This window comes from Myxine glutinosa, chromosome 3, assembly GCF_964187855.1.
Source record: "Myxine glutinosa chromosome 3, kmMyxGlut1.1, whole genome shotgun sequence".
Classification (NCBI taxonomy): Eukaryota; Metazoa; Chordata; class Myxini; order Myxiniformes; family Myxinidae; genus Myxine; species Myxine glutinosa.
The window spans coordinates 65,690,365-65,709,927 of NC_136263.1; the positions used below are offsets into that span (position 1 = coordinate 65,690,365).

The window sequence follows — 19,563 nt, forward strand, 5'->3', positions numbered from 1 at the left end:
TACATGCTCAATTTCCAAGTTGAATTCCTGCAAAGCCAAACTCCATCTCATCAACCTCTGATTTTTATTTTTCATTTTTTGAATGAAGGTTAAGAGGTTGTGATCAGTGAATCCAAAGCAAAGCAAATCTATAGCACTTTTTGAAGGAGGCCGAGCTGAGAGCCAGGTTTCATGGTGGTTGGGTGGTGAGACCTTGTAGTATTCACTGCATGGACGCATTTGGGAACGTGGAGTTCACGGGTTAATCCGTGTAGGAATCTTGGCTCGGGTGCTCCTGAGCACTCAGTGCTTCCAACTCTTCTCTTGATCATAAAAATCATAATCACGGTTGTAGAGTCGGGTGCTGTAGTCACGTGAGTAGCGGTCCCCATCTCGGCTACCACCGTAATAGTCATCCCGTCGAGAGTTGCCAAAACTGCGCTGCTGCTGCTGGGAGCCTCCGTAGTAATCACGACTGCGGCCGCCACCAAAACTACTACTCCCACCCCAGGAGTCATAGCCACCCCTGAAACTACCTCCACGTTTTCCTCCTCTGTAGCCCCCTCGACGCCCATGGCCTGCCTTCTCTACTGTTATGGTCCGGCCATCCAAATCCTTGCCATTCAAATCCTTTTCTGCATCTTTGGCGTCCTTTGTGTTTTCAAACGTGACAAAGCCAAACCCTCTCGACTTTTGCGTCTCCCTGTCTTTTATCAGCAGCACTTCCAAGAGTGGTCCATATTTGCCAAAGATAGAGTCCAGAACATCTTCACTTGTGTCAAAGTTCAGTCCACCTACAAAGAGCTTGCCAACATTGCCTCCATCCATGACTTGTGTGTGCTGACACTTAGTTTCAGGGTACTCGACAAGAAGTGACTGTGCAAAGCGTGACGTCAGTACCTTCTCCTTCTCTTCAGAGCGCTTCCTACCCATAGCACGTGTCACTGCACAGGACGGAAAGATACCCGGAATCTCCTGCCCTAACTAAAAAAAAAAAAAAAAAAACCACCTTTAGAGGCCATTTTTCCCCGCAAAGCGGGGGTTGGCCTTTTTCGGGAACCATAGTTGTTGTTGTTTTTTGGTCCCCTTTTTGAAGCAATGTTTTACGGCCGGATGCCCTTCCTGACGCCAACCCTTTTTGCCGCCTTTAACGACAAACAGGGAATTACCAGTGAACTGGTACTCAATTAGCCGACCTCGGAAGGATGACAGGCTGAGTCAACCCCCCTGGCGTTAATTCAGCGATCGACCGGGATTCGAACCCAGGATCCTAGGATCCTAAGCCGGCACCCTAGCCGCTAGCCCAACACCAGGGTCCTGCCCTAACTGTGCGGTGTTATTTTCCATACTGGGCTTTTCCACCAACATTGGATTACCCGAAACTCGACCACTGGCCAAATCATTCCCGATAATGAAAGAGATGCCCTCTACAGGAAGAGTGGCTTGTAAACCTACGGTGACCGGTCCTGACACCAAATCAGACTTCAAATGGATGGCATGAAGTGGAGCTTTAACACAGCCACCAACCCCCTGTAAAAGAACACTAACACCAGTTGCCGTCTTCTCTGACAATGGCAAAATGCCCTCAAGCATCAAAGATTGATGTGCTCCTGTGTCCCTCAATACCCTAACAGGTCTCTGGTTCGTTAAGTCTCCATCCAGTGACACAAACCCCTCTGAGATAAAAGGTTTGTAACCCTCTTGAACAAGGTCGTTCTGTGATGCCGTAACTTTGGCATGGGAACCTTCACAAGGCACTGTCCTCCAAGGACGATTTCTCGCATTGGCCAATGCATTCGGAGTTGTACTAGTCTGACTCCGCTCCTGATTTTTCCTTTTCAGGGCGTAACATTGGGACATCAAATGCCCAGGTTTCTTGCAAAAGGCGCAAGTAGGCCCGGAGGAAAAACTCGTGGTCTGCCTCGGGCCCCCCGGAAGATAAGTCTGTCTTGGAACTGTAGTCTTCTGATCCCTAAAATTCGTGGTATCAGATTTGTCCCCATAGTCATCTCTCGGCCGCCTCCATGAATATTTGTTCTCCGCCCCTGATTTACCATAACTCCCCTGGCTAACTCTAGGTGGGAAGTTAGGTTTGTGGAACCCCATCCTGTGTGTCAAGGCATAGTCATCTGCCACGGTTGCTGCCTCATACAACTCTGGTATTTTCTTTTCATCCAGATGTACTTTAATGTCCGCGTGGACACACTGTTTGAATTCCTCCACCAAGATAAATTGTCGTAACAGGTTTAAGTCTTTCCCAATCTCCTTCGAGTCACACCACCTATCAAACATGGTTTCCTTCATTCTGGCAAACTCCACATGGGTCTCACTCTTCCTCTTCCTGGCATTCCTGAATTTTTGCCGGTAAGCTTCAGGGACCAATTCATAGGCTTTGAGAATTGTTTTCTTCACTATCTCATAATCTGCACATTGGTCAATCGGTAAAGCCGAATAGATATCTTGAGCTTTACGCACCAAAACACTTTGCACTAACATAGTCCAGGTCCCCACAGGCCATTTTAGCATTTGAGCCACTTTCTCAAAGTGTAAAAAAAACTTGGCTACCTCCTTTTCATTGAAGGGTGGAACCAGCCTCACATGCCTACCAACATCCCAAGTGTTCTGACTAGTTGTTGAACTAACCGGCATGGATACTACTTCTCTCCGTTCTCCCATTAATTCCAGCTCCTTGAGTTTAAGTTCCTTCTGATACTCCATGTCACATTCCTTTAACTCCCTTTCGGCTCTCCTTTCCTCTGCTCTTTCCTCTGCTCTTCTTTCTTCTTCAGCTCTCCTTTCCTCTGCTCTTCTCTCCTCGAGTTCTCGTTCCTGTTCCGCTTTTCTTTCCTCGAGTTCCTTTTCAGCTCTCCTTTCCTCTGCTCTTCTCTCCTCGTGTTCTTTTTTAGCTCTCCTTTCCGCTGCTTTTAACCTTTTCTGGCTCTGCAATTGCATCTCCATTTTCCGGAGCTCCACATTTTCTTTTTCCTCGGGTAACCAATCCAAGGCTACCTCTTTCCATGTTCCTTGTCCCACCAGAGATTCTACCACCAATGTCTGCATCTCTGCTTTCTTCATATTAACTCGGACCTCCAAGTTAAAATATTTGGCCAATATCAAGAGTTCCGATCTTTTTAACGCTTGGAACTGTGCCTCATTAGGGGACGCCGCAAACTTTTCTGGGTCAAACACTATGGTGACTATCAGTTAACACCTGTTAACCTTCACACAAAAAATTGTAATTTTTTTTTTTTTGAAAAATTTGGGAATGTTAGAAAAATTCCAAATTTGGGAAGTTTGGGAATGTTAGGGAATTCTATCCTGGACGAGCCCCCAATTTCTGTTACGTGCTCCTCCCCAAACCCCGGTCACGGTGTACCTCCGGGCCCCGAGAGGAGTCACGGCAGAAAGATGTGTTATTCTGTATGTCAAAGAGCAATGGTGAAACCACACCAATTGTTACCAACCAACCAGTATTGTATTAAGATCACACAAGAATAACAGTACAACAACAATAGTAATCAATTGTATAACCAATATATATTTCCTATAGGTTCGTACAATATAATTCACTGTGCTCCAAGTGAGCGAAAAGAAGAACATTCCCCAATGTCTCTATTCTGGCATCAAGCCAAAGTCGATCCGCTCCAGCGATCGTCAGAACGATGTCGTATCGAGACCAGAATCCCGTTCGGATGACAGTCACAGTCCCGCTGCCAAAGCTGCGCAAAGGCGCCCTCAAGGCGACCGGGAAATCACACCCTCGGGTATGGAGGTTCCACGGCTCCAAATCGGCGAACCGTAGATTTCCCACTCAAAAGCCACGTTACACACACACACCAGATTAATGTCTGAATGTGGTGAAAATGGTTGAAGCAAGATGAAAAACCTTGAGTGAAGCGCAAGTCCTGCGCGAGGTAAAAATGGCCGACGGCCCGTTCTCGTGGCGTAACGGCACTCTCATGATTCTCTCCGGAATCAACCGCAAAACCTGTCACGCAGGTTTATCTGTCACAGCGATGACAACTCTGTCACAGGAATCCCTTTCCCGGGAAACCCAAAGTTCACTCTTGACCCTCGTTCGTCAATTGTTCGCTCCAGACCTCGAAGCAGCTAGGCTTCTTGTCCGACTCACTCGCTCCGCCTTTTTTTCCTCCTCCTCCTCTTCGTCGTCGTCCGGTTCTGGTTTCATTTAAAACATTAACTTTTTTACCTTTTGAAAATAGTAATCTCTATCTCCCTTAAACGACAACAATAATAGTACATGGAATCAAAAATGTTTACAGTGGATGAAAACCACAACAACGGAAGTGACGAATCCGTAACACTGACGCATGAAAGTCCACCTCAACGAAAGGGTGAAATGCTTATTTGTGCAATAATGAAAGGACACTGAACAAGGAAAAAAAGATATAAAATGTCGTTTCCACCTGATATCCGACCGTCAAATTTTAACAAAATCGGTCCATGCATGTCCAATCAATTGTTGAGGACATGTTCAATATTGGGATTTTTACAACTAAAATGGCCGCCAGCCTACCGGTCGGCCATCTTTGATGAATTGTAAAATAAGGTGAGATGCACATGTATGCCATATTGTACTGTGCTTTTGCCAAGTTTGAACAAAATCAGACGACGCATGTCCGAGAAATGGTTGGGGACACGTTTAACTAAAGAAATGGCCACCATTCGGCCATCTTGGACCTGATCTGGAAAACAAATGATGTGCATATGTGTACCATCATGTATTGTCTTTGTGTAAAGGATGAACGAAATTGGTCCATACATGTCCGATATATGTTTGCAGACGCACTCACAGACAGACGGACGGCCGAAACCCAATCCATAAGCCCTCGTTACAGACTAAGTCCAACAGAGGCTAAAAGACAATCAAAATGTTGTTGTCACTGAATGATGGTTATAGGCTCAGACACATTCATGATAGAGGTTTCAAGTTCACTTATTCACCAGAGTGAAAGGAAGGCTGATATGGAACAAGAAAGCTTTTAATAAATGTACAAACAGTGAAATAAACAGAACAATGGACAACCAGAATGGACAACCAAAAATATAAAATAAAATAACTTTCACACCTCCTGACACTCGCTGTTCCACCACACTTGGGGAAGGTCCACTTGTAGGCCTTTGTTTAAGTCAAACGACCCTACCACATTGAGCACAGAAGTCCTGTTGTCTATTTTCACATTCACAAGTTCGTATCTGGGTGGAGGGTCTCCATTCTCATCGAACCACTGCTCTTCTCCCAAGCTGTTTGTAAACCTCACATTTCTAATGTACAACAGAAGCTGCAGGCAAGAGGCAAATCGACTCATTACTATTGTGCTTGGTATGACAGAAAACTTTTGTGAGTACAGTACAATGGAAATTCGACCAATTACAGGAAATGGCATGTAACATTGAATATGTAATTGCATTACCTTCAGAAAGTATTCACACCCCTTGACTTTTTCACATTTTGTTGTGTTACAGCCCGAATTTAAATTGGATTAAATTTAAATGTTTTGTCACCGATCAACACAATACCCCGCAATGTCAACGTGGAATTTTTTATCGAGAAATTTTAACAGGTTAATGAAAAATGAAGAGCTGAAACGCCTAGAGTCAATAAGTATTCAACCCCTTTGCAATGATACTCCAAATTGAGCTCAGGTGCATCCTCCTTTGATCATCCTTGAGATGTCTCTACAACCTGATTGGAGCCCACCTGTGACCAATTCAATTGATTGGACATGGTTTAGAAAGAAACACACCTTTCTCTATAAGGTCCCACAGCTGACAGTGCATGTCAGAGCAGAAACTCTACCAGGAAGTCCAAGGAACTGGCCGTATAACTCTGAGATAGAATTGTGAGGAGGCATAGATCTAGGGAAGGGTATAAAACAATTTATAGAGTGTTGAAAGTTCCCAATAGCACGGTGAGCTCCATCGTTAGAAAATGGAGAGAATATGGAACTACACAAACTCTTCCTGGTACTGGCGGTCTGAACAAATTGAGCAACAGAGCAAGCACCTTTGTTAGGGAGGTGAACAAGAACCCAATAATCACTGACAGAACTACAGCATTCTTTGGCTGCGGTGGGAGATCTTGCCGGAAGGACAACAGTCTCTGCAACACTTCACAAATATATGCTTTATGGGAGAGTGGCCAGATGGAAGTCACTTCTGAGAAAAAGGCCCATGACAGCACACCTAGAGTTTGCAAAAATGCATCTGAAAGACTCTGAGCATGAGGCAAAATATTATGTGGTGTGAAACAAAATTGGCCACTTTGGCCTGAATACAAAGCACTATGTCTGGCGGAAACGGGGCACAGCTGATCACCCATTTAACACCATCCCGACCATGAAGTATGCTGGTAGCAGCATCATGCTATGGAGATGCTTTTCAGTGGCAGGGACTGGGAGACTTGTAAGGATGGAGGGAATAATGAATGGAGCCAAATACAGGCAAATCTTTGAGGAAAGTCTGCTTCAGAGTACAAAAGACCTCAGACTGCAGCAAAGATTTTCGTTCCAACAGGACAATAACCCAAGCATACAGCCAAAGAAACACTCGGTAGGCTTCAGAACAAAAACGTGAAAGTCCTTGAGTGGCCCGGCCAAAGCCCAGACTTGAATCCCATTGAGAATCTGTGGAAAGACGAAGATTTCTGTTTTGACTCGTTTTGAACCGATGCCAACCCCATCCAACTTGACAGAGCTTGAGCAAATGTACAAGAATGGGAGAAACTGCCCAAATACAGATGTGCAAAGCTGATAGACATACCCAAGAAGGCTCGAAGCTCAAATCGCTGCCAAAGGCACTTCTACGAAGTATTGACTCAGCGGGTTGAAGGAGTTGAATAATTCTCTAAATTAGATATTTCTGTATTGTACGTTTAATTATTTTAGATAAATTTCTAAAAGTAAAATTACACTTTGACATTACGGGGTATTATTTGTGGATCAATGACAAAAAAACATCAATTTAACCCATTTGAAATTCACGCTGTAACACAACAAAATGTGAAAAAGTCAAGAGGTGTGAATACTTTCTGAAGGCACTGTATATCACATACAAACATATGCACGTGAGTACACGTCTTCACTGAAAGATGGCAGTTTCAAACATATTCAGGATGGAGGCTTCAAGTTTGCACACACACACACACACACACACACACACACACACACACACACACACACACACACACACACACACACACACACACACACCAGTGGCCTAAGTTTGAGGACCTTACTCAACTTTCTATCACCCACTCCCACCATCTTCATCCTGTACTGATTTGTTTTTTTGCAAATGTCCAGGCTTTCACAGCAAGACACATAAAAGGAGTATACACCAATGTACTCATCACAACTCACCTATGAATTAAGCATGATTATCATTTTTACAGCCAGCACATTTGATAAAGAACGTCGAATCGTACAATAGTCGTTTTGGATTATTTAAGCAGATTGGAGACGATGCATTAGTTATACAAGGAAAATCCAGATGCTGTATGTGATGTACCTGCCAGGGCTCAAATCCATAAGGCAAAGCACAGGAACCATTTTCAAAAGGTCCCTGTCCATGACTGCAAGCACGCATGTCTCGTAGGGCATAGGCTACCGTGTAGACAGCCAGGTACGTTGTGAATCCATATTGGAATCGAGACACGTCTGTGAACGAGTTGGTGGTCTCTCGCAGGCTTTCGGCCCCAGTACAAGGGGCTCGATCCTCACCGATGGCACCCCATGTACAATTGAAGATCTCAGCCCAGGCATCTAGTGGAAGGAGTCGCTGCGAGTCCTTTTCCGTGGTGAGAATCTTTCCATGTGAGAAGTTCCTTTGAGTTAATGATTGAGGAATAATCTTACTGTCCGTTAAAGGTTGACCTCCTTCTGCACCGAGCTCACTTGTAATTGCCTTCAGGGTGGGCAATTGATCAAGAGAATGAGATTTGTTACTGGAGGCAAGACATGCGGTGACCTCCAGAGATGGAATGGTGTGAGTAATTGCACTCGAGCCATGGAGATCACATTCCTGATTATTTCCTTTCAAGTCATGTTTGCTGTTCAGGAAAAACAATTTTTTTAATCAGCAGAAGCATCATCAGGTGTATCGCTATTATTGCCACATTATTATTGTACCGCACTTGGGGTTTCCAACCTCTCCAGTAGACTTCCATTGAATTGATGCACCGTAGCCATTATTTCGGTCAATGATAGTTGCCTCGGTAAAAGGCTGCTCAAGAACTCTTTCAGATCTGGCACAAAACCTGTTTTCATCTCAAATCCCAGAGCCCCCTGGTAGACCGATGCATAGCGGGGCATTTTAATGAAGGGAGTGTCAATGAAACCCAGCCATGTCCTGAGGGTCAGATTGTGCCTCAAATACATCTCACCAAAAGGGATTACATCCTTATAATGCCACAGAAGTATAATCACTCGAGCTTTCGTTTCCAAGAGAATTTGTCCTGCAAAAGGACAACAGAAATATAGTAGAGTGATAGAAAATGCGTTTTAAAAATATTTCAACTTCGATATTGTTATGACTTTGAAAATGACTTTATATGAATCATTCAGTGTAAATATTAAAGCTCGTCTTGTGGCCTTCAGAGATACGTGATGTCATCTAGAGTCTAGACTTTCCAAGAAATTTCTGAGCCCATGCATCTGATAGGAGAAGTCACTGCCAGAATGTTGCGTTGCTTTTCTATTTGTATCTCGAACTGTGATTACCCTTTTATTTTTATACAAGATCGAGGCTCGTGTATGAGCTAACATTAATCACATAAAAACAAACTGAGACATAAAACATATGATAAAGGGAGCGGGAGACAAGATGGGGAGAGAGAGGGAAGCACACAAGTACAACAGTAGAGAACAGGGACATCGGGAGATCTGTGGGAGGGAGAGGGCTAGGGGGGATGGGGCATGGGAAGGGCGGGGGGGAATGGGGAGTTGCACAAGCTATTACTAAAAGGTGACGCGTCTGTCCATGATGCTTTATTCCAAAGGGGTCTTGCTATCGTAGAATAAAATTTTAAAAATGATACCATTGGAAAGCTAGTAATTGATTTACTTGGTTGGAATACGAAATCAATTTGCTTGGAACAAAAATTAGTGTCTGTTTATTCATAAAAATGCCCGTTTTCAAAGCCCATTTTTCCGGGATGGAAAAATAAGCAGGACTTGGAACTGTAATGTAGCTGTTCCAAAGGTATGAGACCAGGAATCCTATAGAAATAGATGTTATTCACAGAATACTTAACCTGCGCAGTCAAGTTGGTGTGAGGCAACTCTTCTGTTTTTTAATGTTTTATTTATTTATTTATTTATTGCGATCCCATATGGCTGCCAGACCACGTGAGCGATTAAATCATACATTTATATTCTCTAATATAATTTATATTCTCTCATATAAATTTAAACATATCTTATTCCCCATAGGGAGTTCTTCACACAATGAGCCTCGTTTCAACTTTTTCCATTGAGAGGTTTGGGAGATATAGAGGTGTAACGTATTTCCAAGACGGCGTCCATTCCACGTGACCTATGACGTCATAATTATGAATAAAAAAATTATACCAGGTGGAGGAGCTCCGATGGTACAATTTCGTGTGAATCGGACCAACGGTTGCTGAGAAAATGAATTTTAAAAATTCAGACACGCCACACGTACGCCAACAAATGCCTAACCCTGCTTTTCACTTTGCCAGCGCAGCGGAATAAAATGTGATAGACATGAAAGGAGAACACAAAATTATATATAGTAACAATTCTCTCATCAATAGAAAAATATATAATAGTGCACAGAAGGAGTACACAAGCAAAGAACGGCACTCGTAGAGTACATATCTCCACCAGGCTGAACAGTTTACGTTTTATATCCCACTGATAGGCCGGATCTGCATCCAGACCTTTAACCAAAATCTCATAAAATTGTTCTTGTCACCGAACCAATTCATCCACCTAGTTTTGTTACAAGTCATCCACAAAGTTTTGAAGTATCGTGCTATATATTGTTTTTGGCCCCATCTCTTAATAGTGAAGAATAACTTACTCTCGTATCCGGAATTCGGATCTTCAACAAAATCGAATCAATTCTTCCTTGTCACATATGGAAGTCTAAATGGACTTCCTACATATATATATATATATATATATATATATATATATATATATATATATATATATATATATATATATATATATATAGATATATATATATATATGAATATATAGATATATATATATATATATATATATTGTTACGGTACGCGGTTAAAGATGGTATGTTTGCCGAGCGGAGGCTCCGCGACCGAACAGTGCTTCCCTGACTAAAACCCGATTCACCCCAAACTTTGGCCGTATCGCGCCGCAGCTACTCAATATGGAAACCTCTAAAGCGACCGAACGAGAATGAAGAAGAAGAAGAAGTACGGAGGAATAACAGGATTTATTAAGTATTTTCACAAGCCAAAGCAACGAGAGCAGTCGGTTATATACAGAAAATGGAAGGAGTAGACACACAGTGAAATCATTAGCTTACCTATTCAAGCTTAATTAATAAACCCCAGGACAACATTAAAGACAGACGGACGATCACACTTACACGGGAAAATGCAGGCAGGAAGGAATGGCTTGGAGATGGGTGGCTTTCAGAGGCAAGGAAGGTTCAGCGGGTGCTGGGCACGGTCGGGCCAGAAGGCACCGCCGTCCAGAAGCCGAGCTTTGGTCCCAAACTGCGTGGGCGAAGTTCCTTTCTCTGTACTGCTGCCTCGTGCGCTCCTTGCGTTGCCCCGGTCCGTTTCTCCTGCAGCGCGGCACGTCTCACGGCGGCTCGGTCACACCTGCTCGCCTCCAGCGCATCTCCTGGACCCAGAACTCATCCCTTCTCTCCTTATCTCCTTTTTGGGAGCATCCGCAGCGGGTTATATAGGCCCCGCCCTTCACCCTTTTCGAACCTTCCCCAAACGTTCTCTCTCCGCCCCCTCAAGCCAAACCCCTCGTTCTGGGTTGGATGAGCGGGGCCGACTTACTCCTCCCCTCTATGACGAGGTGGAGACCCGCCTTTCTTCTTCGGCGTTACCTCGTGCGTAATGGAGTCAACTGCTGCAAAGTGGACGGCAGATGAAAATGCAGCAAAGTGCAAACCTGGCACTTGGAAGCTGCCATGGGGCGTCGGAGGGCCTACTCTTATTTAATTCGGTGCAATGAAGAGTCAAACTAGTGGGAAACACATCCTTAGCCTACACAGAGAATAAGGGACTAACTATTTAAAAGGATATATCGTGTCCTGTGTGTAGGTTTATGGAATTAACTAAGAGGACGAGCTGCGACCATTCTTTACATTACGAGGGTGTTACACACAACAAAACCATACTTTTCACATTCGTTACACTTTCTCAAAATTGTTACACTTCTCAAATCCGTTACACTTCTCAAATCCGTTACAATATATATATATATATATATATATATATATTGTTACGCCCCCCCCCCCCCTTACCTCTGGTCTCGGTGGACCTCCGAACCCCGAGAGGGTCCCCGGCAGAAAGATGTGTTATCCCTGGTTGAAACCCAGCAAATAACGTCCCTCAATGGAACCAGCAAATGAAACAGCCGAACCAATGATGCAACCACACCAAGTTAAAAGCAAACCAGTCAATATTATAAATCACACACAAAGAGCCATACAGCAATGGGGCAATCACCCCTACTTTCAAATCTTACGATAATATCCTTGTCAAGCCCCCTTAACCCCACTCACGGCACCTCCCCCAATGTCTCTGCTCCCCTCCAAGGCGAAGTCCCAATGTCTCTGTGCGCTCCCGCGATCAGGGAGTCGAGGCCCGGTGGTCAATTGAGGCGTGGACGAGCGAGACGACCCCGAGGTCACGGGCTCAGCCCCCCAGCAGCACAGCGGTGGCGAGGAACCTCACAAAGCTGCGCTCCGACGTACATGATGCGGTTCAACCCGCGAGCCTCCGTATAATTCTCACGTGTCCCTTTCTGGCACAGCCGTTCTCCGGCAATCCAGCCAGGGAATAATGCTCAGCCGACACGACGAAAGCCTGTTCCCTGCAGGGTGCTCGCATGGCCAAAATGGCGGACGGCTTTCACTCCAACCCGGGTTCTCAAGGCCTGGATCCTCCGGGACCTCAATGAGAGTACCCGGCGACACAGGCTCCCCGCACTCCGGCGATATTTCTTATCGACCGAACTTCCTTTCAAGGACGCAAGGTTCCCTCACACTGTACGTCGAGCGCTCGGCCCGGAGCCTCCACCACCACCTCTTTTTCCGATCTCCTCCCACTTCCTTTTCTTCGCTCCACCTCTTCCGGTCTCGATCCGGATTTCCGGCCACATTTTACCAGGAGCGCTTTTAAATCTTTTACTCACAACAACCCTTTCCCTTAAGTCACAATAAGCATAATATTTAGAATACTTCGAACCAGCAACAATACTCATTACTCATAACAACAATCATTAAGGCCAAGTCCGTAACAATATACATATATATAGTATATATATATATATATATATATATATATATATATATATATATATATATATATATATATATAATATATATATATATATATATATATATATATATATATATACAGTATATATATATATATATATATATATATATATATATATATATACAGTATATATATATACAGACTTGGCATTTAATATGGAATCTTATTTTTTGTGGGGGTGACCTTACTTTTCAAGATGACTTAGAACCAAAAGTGCATTGGAATTATGTTGAAATTATTCTAGATTTTGTTAATGTGACCTTGAAAAGAAACAAAAACCACATTTGACATTTCGAAGCAAATAAATTGATCCTTGAAAGTGATGTAAACTGATATCGAACTCAATTCACGGACAGTACTGTGTTAAACTTCTGTGCGTTTTCCAGAAGTATCTCTTTATTTTGCACATTAGCCAAAAAATTTTTAACAAAAACAAAAGTTAAATTACGACTGGGATTACGGACAGTAAAATTACAGTTCAGTACTTCGTGTAACCCCCACGAGCATTCAGGAGAGCACGTACACGTTGAGGCATGCTGTTCATGAGATTTGCCCAGGTTTGGACAGGAATCGCTTGCCATGCAGTTACAATAGCCTGCTGCAATTCACGCACAGAGGCAGGCTGCTGGTCCAAGTTGTCGATTTGACGCGTTAATTCTGCCGACAAGTTCTCTATCGGATTCATATCCGGGGACATGGCAGGCCACTCCATATGCTCTACACCACGGTCAGCAAGAAAGTGTTGGATCACGCGAGCACGATGAGGCCATGCATTGTCATCTTGGAAGGCAAAGTTTCCTCGAAAGGCTGCACGAACAAATGGAAGCAATGTTTCTTCCAGAATGGCCCTGTGCTTGAACTGGTTCAGGTTTCCATTCATAAGTAATTGGCCATTCGAAGTTAAGTAATTGTTCCAATTTGTATTTTCGTTATAACTGTATTTCTTTTATGGTGTATGTACGTATATTGTCCCGTCAAAGATTTTCGGTGCAAATCTTTCATACCTGTATTGAAAATCGTGTTAATTCGTGTCGTCTTGAGGTCTTGTACAGTGTACACTGTACAACCTTGAGGCTTTGTTTTTCTCTCAGCGCCTGTCGTTTGTGATCCAATAACTTTTGTTCTCTGTTTTCGCAGTCTTTCCACCCCAAAGCCTACTTCCTTATGTAAATCTCAACTCAAAAAAACAAAAAAAAAAGACATTACCTTCTCTGTGCTCATTCGTTTATTCATTCTTATTCGTTCGTTCGTTCTTCGACCACGTGTTTCTCCCCCATTTCCCCAGATAGATTGTCAAATTTCAACTCGTTATTTTATCGTCCATGCGATATTGTTTGATTATAGTTAGTTTTGGTTTGAATTTCCTGTAACTCGTATTTAATTAATCGTGTTCTGCTCCTCGTGTGTGGCCTTGTAGTTGTACCCCCGTCGGTGTTTTATTAACTCAAGCGTGTTTTGCTTGGCTCTTGGTTTTTTCCCTTCTACCCCGAACATAATACTGTCTGACGTTCTAAATCCCCACCCCCCCCCCCCCCCCAAAAACCAAAAAAACAAAAACATTTATTTTATTTTCTCCACGTGTACTGTTGTCTCATCCTGTATTTTCTGTCCAGGTGTGCTGTTCGCCCCACCCCCATTATCTCCTTGCCATCCACCGTTTGCCCTGTTCACGTGACTCGTGGTGGTCCCTCTCGGCTCTCCCCCCGTTGGTATTTTTGTGCATATAAGATTGTTCATAGTTCTGTTTAAATATTATTTAAATATGTTTAACCTTTCCCCTTCTGTTTTTTATTCAGTGGTATATTACAACACGCTGTTTTTCTTCCTATTTAAAAGGCTTTTCTCAATTTCCTCTCCAACTCATTCCACTTCAAAAAAAAGAAATTCAATATCTTATACGTCTCCCTCACTACATGGTCTAAATTCACATTCATTCCATCCCTCCTCCATCGTTCTGAATCGGATTGCTAACTTGAAAATCACAACAAACCCAATTTGTTATCAATGTTCGTCTTTCATTAATCATCCACTTTCTAAACTCCCTCTTGCCCCTCCCATCCAAATCCCCCCCCTTGCACCTACACTCCGAAACTTCCCCCTTGCCCCTCCACTCTTAAACTCCCCCCTTGCCCCTCCACTCCTGAACTCCCCCCTTGCCCTTCCCCTCCTAAACTTCCCCTTTGCCCCTCCCCTCCTAATCCCCCCCCTTGCCCCTCCACTCCTGATCTCCCCCCTTTCCCCTTCCCTCCAAAACTCCCCCCTTGCCCCTCCCCTCCTAAACTCCCCCCTCACTCCTCCCCTTCAAAACTCCCCCCCAATCCCTCCCTTTCAATTCTCCCCCCATACCATTCCTCTCCAATTCTCTCTCCTCCCCCCTCCTCCTCCAAGCTGCCTCCTCCCCACTTCGTCTCCCTTCTATCTCATACCTCCACCCCCCCAAACCTTCTACTTTCCTCGGCCCCCCCTCAAACAACCCCTCACTGTGCCGCATCCCTTCACCATCAAACCTTTCATCCTCCTCATCCTTCCCTTTCTTGGAACTCTTCTGCAACATCTGAAACACTATCAACTGCTCTCCCTACCTCCCCCTCTCATCCTTCATCTTACCCTACTCCTCCCCTCCCCTGTCCTGTACCCGATGCTCCCCCTCTCTCTTCATTAACGGTATGGACCTCAAACATCCGGGGCCTTCGCTCAAACCTGACTGATCTCTCCATACAGGTTGCTTCTGACAATCCAGACTTGATCTGCTTAACAGAGACTTTCCTCCTTCAAGATGTCTCTGATTCCTTAATATCTCTTCCTGGTTACTCCCTCCTCCGGTATGATAGACCTGAGCCTCGGCCTGGTGGTGGGGTGGCTATCTTTGTCAAAAACTCTCTTCCTCACTCTCCTTGCACTGCTCTCTTTCCTCCTCACCCGCAGGAGTACCTCTGGTTACGGCTTCCTCTCCGCTCCCACCTTTTGTTCATATGTGTTCTGTACCGTCCCCCAAACAGTGATGACTCCATCTACATTTCAATGTCTGACAACATGGACCAACATCTATCCACTCATCCCAACTCTCTCTTCCTCATATGTGGTGACTTCAACTGTCATCATGCCACCTGGTTGGGTGTGGGTTCCTCTCTCACTAGTCATGGCACCTCAGCAAAGGACTTCTGTGACTCACTGGGATTGACACAATCTGTCAATTTCCCGACCCGGATCTCAGCCAATGGAGTATCTTCTCTTCTAGACTTGGTTATGACAAACTTCCCTGCTAATGTCTGCTGCTCTTCTTCTGCTCCAATCGGTTCTTCTGATCATGTGCTTGTCAAAGTGGACATCTCTCTGGCCATTCTCAGAGAGCCTCCTCAGCGTCGACGAGTCTGGCATTTCACTCAGGCCGACTGGGACGGTCTTCAAGCAGCCATCAATCGTCTGGATTGGTCTCCCATCTCCACTGCCTCTGACATCAATTCTTCCTGGGAATTCTTCCAAAGCAAACTGATCTCTCTCATGCACAGATTTATCCCATCTCGCCTTCAATTGTCTTACCCTTCCTCCCGTCCATGGTACACTGAATCTTGTGGTGAGGCAGTTGCCCTGAAACAACTTGCCTTTGCCTCTTGGAAGGCTAATCCAACTGAAGGAAATCTCAGTTCCTTCCACCAAGCTCGGAACAAGTGTGTGTCTACCCTCAGGAGTGCCAGGAAGCACTATCTCTCCTCACTCAAGAATGAACTCTCAAACCTGTCTCCTTCCTCCAAATCCTGGTGGCGTCTGGTCAAATCCGTTTCTGGTGTTTGTTCCCCCTCCATCCCCTCCCTTACCTCAAATGGCCACACAGTTGACATCGCACGTGACAAAGCCGAATGCCTCAACTCTGTGTTCGCCTCAAAATCCTTAGTCCCAAACCCATCTCTCTCTGTTCCCACCTTTCCCAGTCGAACCCAACTGCTCCTGGACTCTGTGTCCTTCTCTCCTGACAAGGTGGAGGAGTTTTTGTCAAACCTCGACTCTGATTCTGCAACTGGACCAGACGGCATCAGCCCACGGGTCCTAAAATCCTGCTCTGCCGCTCTATCTCACCCTCTCTCTGTTCTTTTCACCCTATCTTTTGCTCAAGGTCATCTGCCAGCATCCTGGAAATCAGCTAACATTACCGCTTTACACAAAAAAGGTGCAAAAACAGATCCTTGCAACTACAGACCAATCAGCCTGCTCCCAATTATCAGCAAAGTCATGGAATCCATCATTGCTTCGGATATGAAATCTTTCCTCTTCTCCAATGGCTTGATCTCTGATCATCAATTTGGTTTCAGACCAGGTCACTCTACTCTGGACATGCTGCTTCTGCTGTCTCAACAATGGATGGAGGTCCTCAATGCCAAACAGGAAATCAGAGCTGTCTCCCTTGACATATCAAGGGCCTTTGATACGGTCTGGCACCCAGCTCTGCTCACCAAACTCTCCTCCTATGGTATCCATGGAAATCTCCATGCATGGCTTGCGGACTTCCTCTCTGGTCGTAGTCAACGTGTGGCCCTGAATGGATTTCTCTCATCTCCCCTTCCTGTTCAGGCTGGAGTTCCCCAAGGAAGTGTGCTGGGCCCTGTGCTTTTTCTGGTCTTTATCAATGATCTCTCTGACTCTCTGGAAAATCCTCTCTATCTCTTTGCTGATGACTCCACTCTCTGCCGCTCCATTCCTCTTCCCTCAGATCGGCAGTCTGCAGCCTCCTCACTCTCTGAAGACCTGGACAAAATCACAGACTGGTCAAACAAGTGGAACATGTCTTTCAATCCTGACAAATCTCACTCTCTTACTATGTCTCTCCGAAAAGATCGACTGGACAACCCTCCCATCTACTTTCTCAACAATCCTCTCCAAGAAGTTCTGTCACTCAAGCTTTTTGGGTCTCACTATCTGCCATGATCTTTCTTGGGAAAACCACATTTCCAAGCTGGCCTCCAAAGCCAGTCGCCGACTGGGCATCCTCCGTCGTGCGAAGTCCTTCCTCGGCACACCTGAGCTCCTCACCACATACAAGGCTTTCATCCGCAGCTCAATGGAATACTGTTCTCCCCTATGGGCTGGTGCTCCTGCCTCACACCTGGCTCGGCTTCACGCTGTTGAATCCAAAGCTTTCAAAATCATTGGAATCTCCCGCGATGAAGCTATCTCTGAGGGCCTTTCACTCACTCACCGCAGGCAGGTAGGTGGCCTTTCTGTCTTCTACTGACTCCTCTCCGGCCTTGCTCCCCCAGCTCTCTCTGTGCTCTGTCCCCCAAATATTCCTACAGGTCGCACAAGATCTGCCAGCAACCCTCTGATGGTTAAACTGCCGAAATCTCGGCTCTCTGCTCACCTTCACTCTTTCATTCCTCTTTTCTCCCGCCTGTGGAACAAACTCCCACACTCCCCTCAATCCCTCTCCTCCCTCCAGGTCTTTAAAACAGCTGTTCACCACCATCTCTTATCTTCCCCCATCCATAACCTTGATCTTTTCTACCCCCACTAATTCACCCCAGATCCACCTTGTTTGAAATTCCAACTTCTTTCCTGGAAATCCTGGCAGTGTCCATATGTTTATACCTCTCCCACCCCCCCCCCCCCTTCACATGCCTCCCCCCCCTTCACATGCCTCCCCCCCCCAAAGCCCTCTCCCTCCCACAGATCTCTCGATGTCTCCATGTCTCTCGGTCCCTGCTCTCAAATGTTGTGTTTGTGTCCTTCCCCCTCTCTCCCCATCTTGTCTACCGCTCCCGATGTTATTTGTTTTATGTGTCTGTTTGTCTTTCTGTGTGATTAATGTTCGCTCTTTCACGAGCCTCGATCTTGTATACAAAAAAAAAAAAAAAAAAAAAAAAAAAAAAATAACAACCAGGTCAGTTTTGCCCCCTGCATGAAAAGCAGCCCAAACGGTCACCCCACCACCTCCGGCTTGGACTCTTGGCACTATACAATCTTTGTTTGGGGCTTCATGCACTTGTCTGCACACTCGGACGCGGCCATCTTGATGATAGACCAGAAATCTAGACTCGTCACTGAAGGTCACGTGATTCCAGTGTCCTGGCTGCCATTGACGGTGCTCTCTGGCCCAATGCAATCGGCGCTGGCTGTGTTGTCTGGTCAGGCGTGGCTTTCTCAGGGGACACCTGGCACGATAGCCTGCTGGAACCAGTCGTTGGTTGACTAGCCTTCTGGATACAGGCACATTTGTCAGTTGCTGCCACTCAGCCCTAAGCCGATTAGCTGACTTGGTACGGCCATTGCAGACTAACCGGTGCAGCTGGCGATCATCTCTCCTTGTGGTTCTGCGTGGACGTCCTGTCCTTGGTATTGGAGTAGAGACACCCCTCTGAGCATTTTGCTTCAGGATCTTTGACACCTGACCTTGAGTGATGCCATACTGCCGAGCAATAGCACGCTGTTTCATGCCAGAATTTCGTAAAGCCACCACTCCATGACAAACAGCATTGTCAAGTTGACGGACCATCTCCAGAGGAAGCGGCAATAAATTTTGTAGACGTGCAGCAGTTGTTTTACACTAATACAGAACGCAACAACCCTTATATACCCGATTGTGAAGCCAATCGTCAAATGTACCTGTCCTTACATTTTGTCACGCCACCTGTGATATAATCCTGTTATTGACTTCTTGCTGCGAAAGACAATCAGTGACCTGGTTCTTTCAACAAAGACATCACCGAAGGGTAAAAGAAACTCACCAGATTGATATACTGAGTTCAGAAAATAAACCCACACCTGGTTGTTTTAAGCGCCTTTGGGCTTCTTGAAAAGCGCTATACAAAATAAATGAATTATTATTATTATTATTATTAAGAAAAAAAAAATATTCCATATTAAATGCCAAGTCTGGATATATATATATATATATATATGTATATATATATATATATATATATATATATATATATATATATATATATATATATATATATATATATATATATATATACATATATATATATATATATATATATATATATATGTTGGAACCCATCTGTGGATCGGTCCCATCG

General features: G+C 44.8%; 1 protein-coding gene across 5 annotated transcripts in view; it reads right to left on the minus strand.

Annotated features, from left to right (window-relative positions):
* LOC137423490 (thymus-specific serine protease) overlaps positions 1-19,563 on the minus strand; it is a 182,526-nt gene that overhangs the window by 139,147 nt on the left and 23,816 nt on the right. For 3 of the 5 annotated variants that reach the window (XM_078774144.1, XM_078774146.1, XM_078774147.1), the window contains one exon: positions 5,070-5,282. The exons of the other annotated variants lie outside the window; for them this stretch is intronic. In XM_078774144.1, the coding sequence (XP_078630270.1) occupies positions 5,070-5,282 (213 nt within the window). The remainder of the gene's footprint in view (positions 1-5,069; positions 5,283-19,563) is intronic. 5 annotated transcript variants of the gene reach the window in all.